General features: G+C 45.1%; 1 protein-coding gene across 1 annotated transcript in view; it reads right to left on the bottom strand.

Moving 5' to 3' along the window:
- LOC126530351 (cubilin-like) overlaps nt 1-15,629 on the bottom strand; it is a 206,637-nt gene that overhangs the window by 170,059 nt on the left and 20,949 nt on the right. The window contains exons 8-9 of the mRNA XM_072288317.1: nt 13,763-13,952; nt 2,537-2,649 (exon numbers count right to left, since the gene is read on the bottom strand). Coding sequence (XP_072144418.1) covers nt 2,537-2,649; nt 13,763-13,952 — 303 coding nt within the window. The remainder of the gene's footprint in view (nt 1-2,536; nt 2,650-13,762; nt 13,953-15,629) is intronic.

The raw sequence follows: 15,629 nt of genomic DNA, 5'->3' as shown, positions 1-15,629 counted from the left end.
TCTTCCTTGAAGCTTATATTGTCACGTGGTGGTGACGTTAAGAACACAGTAGCAATACTGTGAAAGGCAAAACTAGATTTTATTTGGCGAACCTGTGCCCACAAAACAGGCTACACTTATAGCACAACGAAAGCGGCGAACACAGTCGGCGATCGTCGGAAATCTGATCAGCGGGTCAAGCGCGTCAGCTTTTATAGAGCAGTCGTCGAATGTTCCAGACTAATCGTTTGGACCCGCGTGCCTTCCACAATGTTCTACGCCATTCGCGTCAGGCGATGAAATCAGATAACATAAGGTTCGGCGACAACAGACAGCCGGGTAGAATCATCGATAACTTTCCAGAAACGTCGGATACATGCAGGCGCGTCCGTCGCTGTGCGATTACAGTTGTTAAGCGGCGAAACGTGGTCGCCCGATAAAGATAAGTACACGTGTCAATATCTACCAATGCTGGCCTGGTACAATGTTCTATTTCAAGTGAACTCTATTGGAAAAAGGGGTCTGACATACTCTGAGGCATTCCTGGCTTTTCGCCAGCCCCCCAGCCTCCTAGAAAAAAACAAATTCTTTGTTTTGTATTCACGCTGTCTGCATCTACTATGGATAAACATGTTGTATAGCGATTTCCTTGCAAAGATATTATTTTATCCACCGCTCCTAAATGTTCGAAGGGCTTGACCTTGCTGTGAACTAGTTAAGCTGTCAAGGCATTTGTTTTCTTTCACAGATTCCTCTGTCCTTACTTTTTTATACATCGCAAATAAACATCGACTGACAGATTTTTTTTTGCACACTGCGGACCAGTCTTTAGGCATGTTGTATTTCTGCAGAGAGATCGGAGGTAACCCCAAGTTAAGGATTCTATTGAAGCAGCTCGGCATGTTAAACGGGATTCTAAACACGGATCTTCTGAGTGATGATAACATGCACAAGAAATCGATTGGAAGACAAATTAAATGCGCATGGAGCGTTGCGATTGAAGTTACCTCAACACACCACATGCTGTGTTACAGTGCATGTTATTAATTTTCAACGCACCCATTCCTTAACGATTAAACTGTAACTTATCTTCCGGGGTTCGATACTGCATTAGCCCGTCGAACTACAGCACTAAGGCGTTTTCAATAATGCGTACTATCTGCCTAACATTTCGGAAAAGAAAGAGCATGTTTTTATTTTGTGGTAATGAGAAGTACATATCGTATGACATCCTCATATAGAAGAAATGCGCATCGCATTTTAAGTACGCATGGCGATAATTTATCTATAAAATTGTGATAAACCCGCCGTGGTTGCTTAGTGGTTATGGTGTTGGGCTGCTGACGAAGAGGTCGCGGGATCAAATCCCGGCCACTGCGGCATCATTTCGATGGGGGCGAAATGCAGAAAGCACCCGTGTACTTAGATTGAGGTCCACGGTAAAGAACCCCAGGTGGTGGAAATTAATCCTATTACGGCGTGTCTCATAATCATATGGCGTTTTTGACACGTAAAACCCCATAATTTATTTTTAAGTTGTGATAAGCTGCTGAAGGGAAGTTTTTGAAATTCTGTGTACTTTCGGTTCTTCAGAAATACCAAGACAGAACTTCGTTTTTCTTGCCCGACTTGCGGCGGACTGTATCAGCGTGCAAAATCACAAGCCTCATAAGGCCTCTGCTGTAATCAAAACGGTCTATAATTTTCGAAGAAGTGCGGCTGTACCGGAGAAGTACTTTCTGTGGCAATAATCCGAGCGCTACAAGAACTTGGCTTCTGAACATGCATTACTGCGCCAAGTAGTCACGCAGAGTTTGACCGCTCAGCCTGCTTTGCTTTCTTTGAGTAGCAACTGAATATTAGTAGCTTGCTCGTTGCAACGGTTTTACATTTGCCAAAGCGCCTAAGAGCCCTGTGAAAAAAAGAAGTATCGACACCGATTTGCGAACTTTTTTACATTATTTTATTGTAAGGGCGTAACCCGCTTATATTTTCTGTCCCCCAGCTTTAACAAACGCGAAAGAGACCGTGGGACTATTTTCAGGAGTGGCTGTAACGTGTGGGCTTCACCTGTCTTGGTTTCTCTGCGTTGCCACAGAAAGTTTTGCGAGTCTACGGCAGCCGCTTTCGGCGCCTACTTTGGCTTTATGCACCGTTTGGTCAGAAAAATAGATAAACGAACCACTCTGGTTAAAAATTTTCTGCCATAACTGGATGCAAGAATTGTCATATGAAAAAAAACTAGCGAAAAACTAAGCGAGAATCTCGAGCGGCACTTTCAATGTTACAAATGAAACCACCAGAAGAAATCAAATGCTCAAGTAGGACAAAAGAATACACAAAGACTTCGAATATAATCGTACTAAGCGTCTATAAACAGGTGCCTTATTAGGACATTTCTCAGGTGAATTTGCCATTCCAATTTTGTCGCTGTAGTCAGCAGGCACCTTGGGCGTCCACATATTTATGCGGTGAAATCTGCATTAAGGTTGCATCATGCATTGTTGATCCTCTTTCGCTGAAACCCGCAACTGAATGAGTGATGTGGCTACTCTACCATTTCCTGAGTAGTGTGGATGATCCAGGTGCAGTCTCGCTTGTGAGTGTACTGCCCGCCGTTTTCCGGGTAGCGAAGGGTACCGTTGATGCCATAGATGGTGTCCTCACAGCCTGCGTTCAGAAATCGAAGCGGCAGATTGTCAGTGCCCAGCGAACGCGCGCACACACGCTAGCAGCATCATGCAACGAAAGCAAATTTATTTTATTTATAAATTTTTTGCATACTGCGGCACAATTGTGGCCCATGGCAGGAGTGGTATGATGCAAAGGTACAAGACGGTGTAGTCAGAGAAAGTCAAGTTCAATAAAGCAAGGAGCGCAGCACTAGCATATTCCACATATTTTAAAAACTCAACACGTGGAAACTCGCGAACACAGCCATGCGACGAATTCCGGTGGTCTATACTGTATGAAAATGTACCTTAAAAAAGTCTGAACGAGGATTAATTGCTGAAACGTTCAGTTAGTGATAGTGCTTTGTTGTAGAAAGTTTTGAAAATTTGGCTAAGCTGGGGAAGAGCATTGCGCCGAGTTATAAAAAAAGATCCACAGTAACTTTAAGCGTTTGGTGCGACGGCAGGTGTGGGGCGAGGTCAGACCTAGATGATTAGGATTAGACGAAAGGGAGAATTCTTTCTCGTACTTGTGACTTGTCAATTGCACAAATCAAATGACTCGTTAAAGGCACAGACAACCACTTAGGACACGGGTAGAGATGGCCCCGATGACGGAGAGATTTTGTCTCGGATTGATTGAAAGTAGCACTGTATTTTTCCTTATTAAACGACGATTTAAAAATTTAGTTCTTCACAAGAAGTCGCGACAAAATGACGTTTGGCGCCCCACGCGGCGAAAGCATGACAACAAATAAATTGCCTTGTCACGTAACCTTCCGTTAGGGTACCTGGATCCTGGGTCTTGTTTCAAAATTGAAATGAAATACATTTCTTTTTTTTTGAAAACGTTTGTTTCGCAGTTTCCAAAGCACAGCCAAATCTCTGATCTTTGTGAGGAAAAACGCTGCGCTGCCTTAGCCCGACGACGGGCGTTTATGGGGGCCTTTAAAAATCTCGGTCGTTGCTTTCGCTCCCGTCATCCGTGGAAATATCGCTTCTCGTGCGGCTTCAGCTTCTGCTCTCGCATGCAAGCTAGAATTTCCAATTCCGGATTCCTGCGGTTTGTGAGCGAGGACATGTTTGCGAAAGTGGGCGCATTAGGTTCATTCGATTCCCGAAAGGTGTATGTCACCACAAGAGAAGAAAGGTTCGGCTGGCGCAGGGTGCGGGTCACGGGGATGCACCCCCGCGCTGCAAGGATCGAGGGTGTACTGCACCACGGCGGCACCTTGCATTGCACCTCTGCAATCGAGGGCGTGGGTGCAGCGCAGGGTAAATAAGGCGCAGAAGGCGCACAGAAACTTGGCTGAGTCGATGAAATCGTGCGCGGTGCTACTGGAGTGTCATGTGTAAAAGAGTGGTTTCGTTTTGAATGAGTTGGCCGGGCTCGACTATCGACAGAATAAGGACGCCGGGGGCCAAGCCATGATGTCGGCGCGTACTAAGAAAACAAAGCGATAGAAATCTAAGAATTGTTTGTGCAGTAAAGCGCATATTACAGGAGCGCTTTATTTTCAAATGCAGCTGTAACTGTCAACATGCGGATGATAAATGAAAGTTGCAATCACTCCGGTGAAATCTGGCCATCGATCTGCTTTCCAATTTTTTGCGAAGCGGGCTATCGGCATTCGTTGCTGGCATCGGAGCTCCGACTTCTCTACAGATTACTCAGATTAAAAAAATTCTGCTTATGAAATTTCTCCGCGCTTTTGGACCTAATCGCTACACGTATAAACGTCCCCGAGGACGAGCTTTTCATTGAGCCTAAAAAACTGGGGCAATAAAAATCGGTTGTCAGTTCCTTTAGGGACTCGCTTGTATGAAAACATAACTGGTCGCAGTGCTTAATCAAACAATATGATTCCATAAGCGAGTTCCTGTCTGGAAAAAAATATAGAGTGCAACAGATTTCAGGGAAAACTAATCACAAGCGACTTCTCTCTAGAGCTTCGCGAGCTACCACGGCCAGCGCTTGATATTTTGTCCAGAAATTAGTCGCTTTCCTGATGTCCTCAGGTCTGCGCTTCTGCAATCAATTATATTTACTTTTAAGAGAAGCACTAAATCAGTTTAGATTGATAAAGTATTCTTCAACAATTGTACTTTTGATGATCTTGTGGCAATATATTTATTACTGGAAGAAAACAGATGTCAAAGCTAGATTTTTTATCAAATTGTGTACGGAAATCCTAGGGCCAGTACGTCAGAGTGACATCACGGAATGCAAAGCATTTTTTGCATTCTGGCCATTGTGGTTAAGTAAATGTCCTTTAAGCTTCTCAAGTTCAATTTCTGGCTCTTTCAGAATAGAATATAGTCAATTTGTGGCAATAAGATATAACTAGGCCCGAGCAGGCGGCGTCAAAATTTTTGGTGTCATGGTGCGATGGTGTGGGAACTCCTATGCGGCGTCGCGAGCTGGCGTTGGTTTTCGGATCTTCTTGCGGTAAGAGTGGATTTTTAGATTTGTGGATGGATAATTTGCCAATACAGCTTGAATTATTCTTCTCTGTAGTGTACCTATACCGTACTACCCAAAGGACTACTCCTTGATGTGTCCTGGGCTGAGCTTTGCAGCTGCAGGTACACACCGCTCACCGATTCGGAGTTGAATTTGTTAGTTGACGGGCGAGGTTCTTGTTCGTGTTGCATCATTTTCTGAGATAACAATCCGCCGGTAGAATAAATATCTTGTTCAGGTTATTTTTGGGTCCCTGCAGCCCACATGTTAGCAGTAGGATCACTGCAACGTAATGGCGCGAGGTGCTCAGGTACTTATGCCTAACACAGGTGCTTGTTTTTAGGATATGCCGGCAGCCTGTGTATGGCATGCTCGTCACACCTCAACTATTCAATAAAGTGGACCCTTAACAGAGAGCTCTGCTAAAGGTTGACTTCTGCGCAATAAGAAGTACTGCGTGAAGAAGTCCCCCTAACTGCTTAACTTCGATTCACATATCTTGTGCGCAAGAAGCGGGCAACGTTGCCATGAAAACTGCGGGCCAAATCTTCCCCACACTGTAGTACTGAAAGATAAATAGGAAACCAAAAGAAGAAAGAAAATGACTGGTGAAGCGTAAGATTGTTTTTCTAGGCCTGAGCCTGGTTAATGGTGTAAGAAGGAAGTAGAAGAATACGAAGCAATGAGACTCTGGCGACGATTTCGAGCTTCACGTTCACAGAAACATGCGAATCGCTGAGTGCGTCACCGCAAATGCTAAATGCTCAGGCGTGGTGGCACTTTGTCAATATGTAAGACAGAAACCAGTGGTGGTGCCACAACTTTAAGGCGAAGCCCCGCAGATTTGTATCGGAATCATTACCGAATCAAACGGTTATAATTTGTCTTCACATGCTTTACGAAGGTGTTGTTAACTTGCAGGCTCTTTGCACACTCCTTCAATCTGCAAACATGCCTTGTCGACCAAGACATTCTCCACAGGGAAGACGCATAGTAACGAATGTGCTCTCGCTGTGTGTAGGGTCCACCCATGGCATCTGAAATGGCTGAGGTGCGTGGTCTCTCTTATATGTGCACTATACGTTGTCACACTGTAGCTTCCTACTGTACTTTGAGGCGCCTCGCGTGCTGAACAATGACGATACATTTCCACCCGCGTGCTTGTTCAGTCGGCTAAGCATTCTGACGGGAGAAGCTTGCGCTTCGGCCACATAGCGGCGACAGCAACAAAACACATTCAGAATTATCGTGGGTCGCGTTCGCTGGAAATAATTCGCCCAGGAGTAAGGCGCCAGCACATTACAGTATTAAATGTATTTATTTTTCCATCGATGTCTAGCATATAGTTTGTCGTTGAGGAAAGGTTAACACACGCTGCCTGTATCAGTTTTAGGCGTAAGGATTTCGAGTCCTATTGCGTCAACTCTTTTACAATAGGAGCCGCGGTTTACGGTTTAAGCTGACACAGACTTGCGGCGTCAGGAAAATGAAACAACGCACAGGCCCGGATGTAAATATCATCACGCAGCCAAGCCGCTTCAGGTGAAATACGTAGCTGTTTCTATCCCGTCGGCCCATTTCACGGCAAGGGGATGATCTTGGAAACTTTCACTTTCCTTCACGTTGCCTCAGCAATGCTCCAGTGCCATCTAGGTACCCTCTTTAAGATTGGTTATCTGTATAGCGCATCAAGGTCATGCCACAAAAGCGAACGCATAGCCATGGTAACACATATGCGTTGCGCTATGTCCCGTGCCTGGATTGACCTGGCTTTAGGTAACGTGTGTTCTCTGTCCCTCGTGAGACTTCACAGCTTGAAAAACTTGTCGGCGCACGTAAAGGCACCTACGCGTCCGAACTGGTTAAGATGCATGTGACGCATGAAGATTTTTTTACTCTTTCGGCTCTACTTTGATCGCAGGGATTTGTGCACTAGTGCGATGGAATCGCGTCCCAATTGTAGGGTAGCCAACCGAGTACGTCCTTGGTTAACCTCCCTACCTCTCCTTTTCTCTATCTCTCTATTTCTCTGGTTGAGGCTCCCAAACAACTCGCTATCACACTTCTCTAAACCCCTATTGGTAAGCGTTCATGGGCACGCCTATGCCATGTGTGACACACAGCGCTTAAGCCTTTGTTTACTAGATGGTTATCTAATGCATTCTGACTCTTTAAGTTGTCCGACATAAAGCATGACTGCTCCGGAAGAATAAGCATCCTGGCGTGATTTTAATGCGAAAACAGAATGGCTTCTTTTAGTTATCCCCTTAAATTAAAAACGCCAACATAATCCACACTGCTGTGGCTTTTGCCTACCTTAATCCACCTTCATTCACTTTAACTTGCCTTTAGCCACCTTAATCCATTTTAATCATCCTTATTACATTTAGTTCTCCTTCATTCACTTCACCCTGAGATTTCTCAGTGCGAGCTACAGCAAGTTCAGCCAGCCCATGCTAGATAGCAGGCCTGCGCACTCTATTTTATGACATCATGCTACTTGGACCGAAATTTCTATGGCCAAGCCCCGGCGTAACGATAGCGCGGACGTCCAAATCACCGTGGCTTACTCGGGAATGTCCCCATTAGATCATATGGCAGTCGCACAAGGCAGCATGACATCCCGGATCGAAGTGCAGCGGCCTTATGCTATCTTTGAAGCGTTGCTCCAGCGCCGGGTTTTGATACTATCGGATGTTAACGCTGGACGGACGCGGGATTTTTCGCGTCATGGGACATATAAGCGTTCGCCTTAAAACGCTGCGTTGACAGCTGTGAGGTCTGATGGAAACACGTGAGAAATGCCTGGCTTTGCTTTAGCGACATTCCACGGCGAACTGAATCGGAGGGTGAGCGGGCTCCAAGTATCTTCTACGTCGCTCTGCTAGTCGCGAAAGATGGGCAATTGAGTAACTTGTACGTCTCTCTGTATATAAAAGACCGCTTTTCATGCTCCTGCAGTGTCTACCCCCGAGTTAGTGTGTGCCTAGCTTGCCTCAGGATTAAGTTAAACTAAATATTTTTGACTCTGTTAGATGACTGTGCAAATTCTAAGTTAAAAGGCACCGACTGCCAGCGAAGTTTGTAATTCTTACCATACCAGGTTCCGTTTCTTCAATAGGACGAGCAAATATTCTGTTTAATACTAAAGTAATTGTCAAAATCAGACTGCGCGTTATAGGGTAAGGGAAACAGATGGTGAAGAGCAATGGAGAAGTTCGCCTCTCTATAAATCGAGCTTGGCACCAAAACGAATATAGTTTCTGTTTCGCAGTTCTCCGTATATTAGTGTATTCAGCTACACAGTGTCGCAGACACCTATTAAAACATTTGCGCAGTACCGCTTGACTTGACGTCTTGTCGCTTTCTCGGCGAGAAAAAGCTGCTTCCATTGGTGGAAGCATGTAAGAAAGAGAGTTTAGTAACACGATGCAAGGTTCCCGGCTATATAACTAGATGGTGTTGCCTTCCGCGCATCGCTTGTGTGTTGAAAATCATAACTGTTGACAGGTTTGAAAGTTGACCAAAGGTCGGTGGGGTGGCTGGCTGTGAGGGTCCATGGTAAAAGCACAAATGAGGCAGTGCAGGGTGACGTGGGTAGGGCTTCTTTTGTACTCAGAGAAGCAGAGAAGAAAATGAGTTTTCAAGAAAGACTCAGCAACATAAATTAAAAGAAATGGCCGGCTAAAGTACACAAATATTGCCACGAGATAGAACAACACTGCAGCATTAGGCTGGCGCCGACGAAGAAGTGCTAGAGGTTGCTCCTCGCCATCTTGTCAGCTGTTACACTTTTGCTATTCGCCTCACCTGTAGATAGCTGTAAATGTACGTTATATTGTGCAGCACTCTTGGTGGGGGTACGGGGTACGCTGCCTGTTCATCACCATCACCCAAGCACTGAACTCCGGTTGTTCTCCCGGCGTTGGCCACAGAAGCACACGCCACGCCGAAATGCAGTAATCACTACAGTAATTGGCACTTCCATCTCAAAGAATAGACCGAGAAAAGATGAAGCTCCTGCGAATGCCAGCGTGCGGAAGAGACCTCGGTATTCTCGACATACCGTCTTTTACGAAGCAGTTAGTAAGGATGACCGTACAAAAGCTCTTCTATGACGGAGACATTGCGGGTAGGAAATTGCTTTTTCTACTGGTACAGCACAGTAAGGAAAACATTCACCGTAGAACGATATAGCGGCCCTCAAGCCGTGATGCCATCAGCGGTATGCATAGCAGCTAGTGTACTGAAAGGAAACACGGATGCAGGCACGCCCAGCAAATCTTTTGGCGAATTTGCCACCTTATCAAACCAAAGACGCGCTCCTAGAAGCTGAATCAAGCGGTAGCAATGAAAATAAAACCAGCGCAAGAAAAATGGACACATTGGCGGGGTGTCCGCGTAGCCGACAATGTCCACGAGTTCGATTGGCCAGGCGAAGCGGCCGAGAGTGCCTGCTCGATTTGGTATGGTGCCAAATGATTGATGTCGGAATAGACAGGCGTGAGACTGCGCATTGTGGCCCTGTTTGAAAGCATAGTCACTAAGCGAGTATGGTACATGGTGAGACAGTATTACAACGTGCGACACCATGGTCGACGGCAAGATTATCGTAATCTCTTCGCCCACTTATGATTCACCGTCGTGTTATTCGAGTTGTGGCAGCACTGTTGTTCGGCGGAGGCGCGCCGCCGACCACAACATGCCACTTTCCCAGTAATGCATACGACCCAGGCGACAATTAGGCAAGTACGTAGCCAAACAGCTCGACACAGATGGTGAAGATGGCTTCTTACACCAGTGGCATACGTGATTTCTTAACTATAGGAACGATAGGATAGCTTTTCGGGCTCTGAGCTTCTGGGTCTCTCTTTCTTTTTATTTGGTGATGCCCTGCGGAGCACAGGAGCAGAAGCACTAGAAGATGTTTTAGGTTGCACGTTTACACGTTTACACGTTTACACGTCACACGTTACAAGGTTACGCGTTTGCAGTATACACGTTTGCACCGGCGATTGACGTTGCGTCGAGTGGTTGCATGAGTAATACCGACGCGAGTGAGAAAGTGAGAAAAAAATAGTACATAACCGCCAGCCCTTGGGTTCTCAGGCCATTGTATAAGTCGAATAAACTTCCCTTTAACTCTGTCTGCTTCATAATTATGAATCTATTGCGGCAACTAAACGAAATTCCGAGACACGTTCCCGCCTTCGTCGCCGCCATGGTACTGTGATGTCCTGGTATGAACTGCGTGAAAATGCTTTGCGTGCACAGGGTTGGAGGTTTTAAAACCTCTCTGAAAGTTGGTGACCGAGAGTCTAAAGTGAAAGCAACAAGAGAGGTTCCTTATTCGTGTGCGCGCTGGGTGTCTGTCCTGCGACTGAGTGACAAGCAGTTCATTTGGCTGCAATGACGCAGGAAGTAATTCAACGGTCCACGCGAACAGTCGTCCTTAAGTAAATCGTTTTGGCAGCAGGGCTGCGACAGCGTTCTGCCTGCCAAGTTAAAAAGTGGCGCGACTCGGAATAAAACAAGGGAAACCGAAGCATAATAGGAGCGCTGCCTTACAACTAGCTTTTGCCCACTGCGTCCATTGGTTCGTTGTTGATTGTTGAAACATTCTACTCCGCGCATCTCGGAATCGGGGAAAAAAGAAAGAATAGCAGTCTATATTTCTTATTTTGGAAGGTGATGATTTTTTACCACAATAGTGCACTTTTTCTCTGTTAATCTGTCCACGAATAACTTTGGTACATAGTTACTGCGCAATCACTTGTCCCCATTTCCCGATTGTTTTCTGGTTATGCGATGTGAAATTATTCTGCCCGTCAAAAGGCAAGGCGGAGTCCTGCAAGAAACCCAGCTGTGAGCCAGCGTTCGTGGCGTGTTTTCGTATACATTGTCTTCTCACTAGTCACGACAAGCTTTGACCAAGAACGAACAAGCTCGACCACATCAAGGTTTGCTCTGCCCGCGCTTTTGGCACTGAGAGCTGTGCGTACGCATACTGGTGTTTTTGATGAGCAGCAAAAGCTGGGAACAGCGTGGAGCTTGCTGGTTCATCTAACGAGACGTTCTCGTTCAAAGTACGGGCAAAGGATCTGTAATTACCAACACACAGGAGCAGTTGCCTTTCTCGCATTGTGCCACGAGAATGCAATGGCCTTCGAAATATAGGAAAACGCTTACGGGTACGTCTAACGCAATGAGGGAATCCATGCCAAGCGAAGTTTTATTTAATGTTGGTGCTGAAGTTATGTTATATAAGGACTGTTGCGTACTACTTTCCCGATGTGTTTTAGAGTTTCTGCGCATAATTACAGCTATGCTTAGTAGCACTCAACGGACATTTTCACGCATTTTTAATCGTCCAGGAGGTGCTTTATTTTATTAGGGCGAGTAGTGTCTTTACTCGGATTCCCGCACTTTCTGTTTTACCAGGGCCAGATGCTAACCTTCACGTGGGTTGATTTGTTTTTTATATAGTTGCTCACTTTACGAATAAACTTCACCGTTTACACGTGGGTTCGCACCTACTAACACGTATGGATTGCGCTCTCTCTCTTGAAGTTCTTATACTGTCTAGCGATTACCTTACCCTTCTGACATGTCAGCATGTTTAATATTTCCCATAAACTCGGTTCACCAAATGGAAGGGAAAGCCGTATCGAAGACTAAGTAGAATTGAGAACACTCGCACTGACCACAGTGTGTAAGGAAAACAATGGATTTGGGGTTCGGTCCACCCGGCAAAATTTTTTATTTGTGAATAATATTTTCTTTTGATTAAGTGGGCAACCGCAACAACGTTTACGCTCTGTTCGAAAAATAGCTCCGTCGTTGCACAATATTTATATTGGAAAACTACAGGTATGTTTCACACTTACAACATCCTTCAATAGCACGTAATTTCTAGATGAGTACAAAAATCTGGTTTGTACAAAAAATTATTACTTACAGATGATGAACAGAAAAAGATAACAATTTGTTTCTGTAAAATTGTTTGTGTGTATGCGTGATACCCGCGTTGTATGGCACATAATCTTTTTTAGTTTTTTTTTTCTGTTGGTATCTTGAAGTAATCGTTTCATAGGTGTTCCTGCTTTTACAATAGGGCATTGTCACCCTATTGTAACGAGGTCTATCTTTGAATGAACTGAGGTATGGCCTAGTTGGTCCTGCTTTATTGGAAGACTACAGGATAAACCAGGCACGTAAGACGACCGAGAAGACGAAGACACCGCCATGTCTTTCGTCTTCTCCTCGGTGGTCCTGCGTGGCCTGCTTCCGCTACTCCTCACGGGCAGGAGGAAAGCAGTCAGTTCCTGTTTAACGTCCTCACAGTTGTTGGCAGCATTTGCCTCATACATTATGCGCGTTCCCTCGAAACGACTTTCACGAACACCGCCAACTCCGGGTCTCCGTAAATCTGAGTTAAATTCACAAATAAAGGGAGCATATAGTCGGCGTTATCGTCGCTCGAGCACGGGTAGCTCTTTATATTCAGGTGGTACTTCCATCGCTGTGGGGCTAGAGAATTGGATAGGATCCATTTCAACTGTTAGGTGAAGAAAATACGTTCAATTTTCTATCTTTGCGACATATCACTATTCCGCCTTTGCAAATAAATTACGCCTCTATGGTAAACAAAGCTCCTCGGTGTAAATAAACAAAAAAAAATGTAGAAAACAACTGAAGATGATTTTATTGGCTTCATTGTGTCCAGAAATCAACTGAAGACTGTGAAAACTGTCCTGGAAGAATGATGACGCCCTCGTGAGGCATGTGCCGTTACGGAATATGATGGCGCTACATTGAAACGTATGCATTATTTATGTTGTTTCTTTATTTATAGCAGAAACACAACAACGTGCGGGAAAATTGTAAGGAATAAAGGTGCCTTTTTTGAAGAAAACTAAGAATGACTGAAACGCGACGGAACAAATACGACAGAGAAAGCAAACTGACAACGTTCGTTTGACTTTCTGCAAAACAACGCATTTATCCAATTAAATCTATAACCAACTGACCTGATGGCGAGTCTTACCTCTAGAAAAAGTCCCTAATGTCTAAAGCACTTATTACTGTCTCTGTTTTTCGTTATGTATTGGAAATATGAGCCACTGTCCAGTAAAGACCTTATGAACCTTGAATAACCATTCACTCCGGCTAAGCACCAAAACTGCCCAAACTCGATATGGGCGCCGAAGCCATATGTGGCTAAAGAGAAAGCTGTTATCTTCAAACATGCAGGTAAGTGATGCCGGAGGTTGAGTAGGAAAACAGCAACCATCTTGGCGAACTAAACATGGGAATAAACGTTCACATAGTGAAAACGACCGTCTTACGTGCAGAATATGCCTAAAATGCTCACGCTGGATCTGCGAGCTTTAGGATGACAAGATCTGGCTAAACGCTCCATTCTAGACACTATATAGCCACAGCTTAAAACAGGCCGAAGCACAGTGTACAAGTATGCTCCGTTCAAAAAATAAAAAATAAAGAAACAGCAATCAGACATAGTCTGCATCCACGTCAATGGACGCCCACCAATGCGTCGTAAATTTGTTGCTCCATAAAAACAATGACTTCGAAGAAATTTCGTAGAAAAGCTCGTGACAGTGACTGCTCGGTGCCATCGACTCACTTTGCCTCGGTTCCTCGCACGTGGGTCCCGTCCACTCCGGAGTGCAGCTGCACACGAACCCGCCCACAGGTCCACCGCTGCAGGTGCCGTTGTTCAGGCATGGGGCGCTGGAACACCCGTCGCCCGCGCGGTCGCACAGCCGGCCCGAGTAACCCGTCTCGCAGACGCACATGAAGTCGTTGCCCCGAACCTGCGTGATAGGGCACCGTGCTGGTGATTGCGTCTGCTGATGATGTGATGACGTTTGTCAATGTTTTCTTTGTGGCGTGTGTTGTTCGTGTACATCGCAGTGAATATACAATAAAGATTGATTATAGTCATCGCTGTGTCTGTCTAACATAACGGGGTATAAACGGGGTCTTGTCACCAGCTCCCTCTCTTGCAGTTCAGTTTGCACCAGCTGGCGCAAATTGGCATAATCAGGCACAAAGTTAAGTGGAGTGATCGAGAGAAACAAAACCACCTATTAGGCGAATAAATTATAAGCAGAATAAATAAATAAATAAATAAATAAATAAATAAATAAATAAATAAATAAATAAATAAATAAATAAATAAATAAAAGGCTATTCTCGTGAAATTTTTGATGCGGTGCCTAACTTAGGTCTATTGATCGGCCTTTCAGCTGGGAATAGAACATTTTTACACTATAGAATAAAGCCAGCTGATACAAAACACGGTTACCTGTCGGCAAACTTGGGGTATTGCTGCATTTTGGGGAGTAAATATTCATCACGATTACGATACTCCATAATGCGAAATTTGAGCGCAGCTTTACACGTGTTTTCATCTCGCGAAATATTGGCTGCGCAGACAAGCTTTCTCGTGCGGCACGATACAGACGGAGCGATGTGTGGACGTGACTCCCTCACTAATCGGGAGATCGCGAGATTCGGCATGTGGTTGACACATGGGCGTGATTCACAACAGCTCCGCAGACGAACCTCCACTCATGCAGCGCTTTGTTTCCATACAGAGGGCGCGTGCTACTCTGGCGTCATCTCGTAGCAATCGCCTCCGCAGAGCCCGTCTTGCGGGGCACTACATTCTTCTTCTCACGCTTTCACCTCACCCTCCTCATCCGCTGTTCTTTTCGCACTTTCTTCGCAATCGCCATATTTCGTCTGCCCCTGCGCCCAGCGTTCGCTCTCATTCTTCGCTGTGTTCGTTCGCTGGTATCGAGGGCAAACGCCGACGCTCACTGCAGGAACGGGCGCCTAAGAGCTGTGCTCCAGAAGAACTAAAGACTGGAATATAGAAAATATATCTTGCCCATAGTTTACAGATTTTGTAGATTTCACATATTGCATTGCACCAAAATACGTTACAAGTTGCACAACTACAGAAGCACACAAAATAAAAATACTCGTTTAGCAGACGCTGATGAGAGTGCAGATTATGTCTAAGCTATGCGGGAAAGTGGTCGCTGCGTATATATCTGGCGTGGTACACAGCACTAACTGTACACTAAGCTTTCGTTCTAACTCCTTTTTACAAGTTTTTGCTGCAGTACATTTAATGACCTTGTTCACTTTTCTTTTTTTTCCTCATTTATCATTGGCTTTAAAGTCGCGGTGCGGCCATAACTGGAGCGCGGTTTCCTTCGGCACAGCCAATGATATCAGAGGAAAGCCGGAAAATAAAAATGAATCGTCACACAGCACGGTTGCTAGTTTTTTTCTTTCATGTATTCTATGAGGCCCTAAAAACAGTGACTCTTAGGACGGCATCAGCCACTAGCGCCCTTGTACTCAGTTAAACGTGGTCAATAAGCTTGTGTCTATAGGAAATCAGCACGCTCACTCTCCTTAGATAAGTGCAGTATTCCTAAAGAATAATGAGGCGATATACAAGTGCTATACAAAAG

This window comes from Dermacentor andersoni, chromosome 5 (genome assembly GCF_023375885.2).
Source record: "Dermacentor andersoni chromosome 5, qqDerAnde1_hic_scaffold, whole genome shotgun sequence".
Lineage (NCBI taxonomy): Eukaryota > Metazoa > Arthropoda > Arachnida > Ixodida > Ixodidae > Dermacentor > Dermacentor andersoni.
This window is presented reverse-complemented; position numbering and strand designations above follow the sequence as displayed.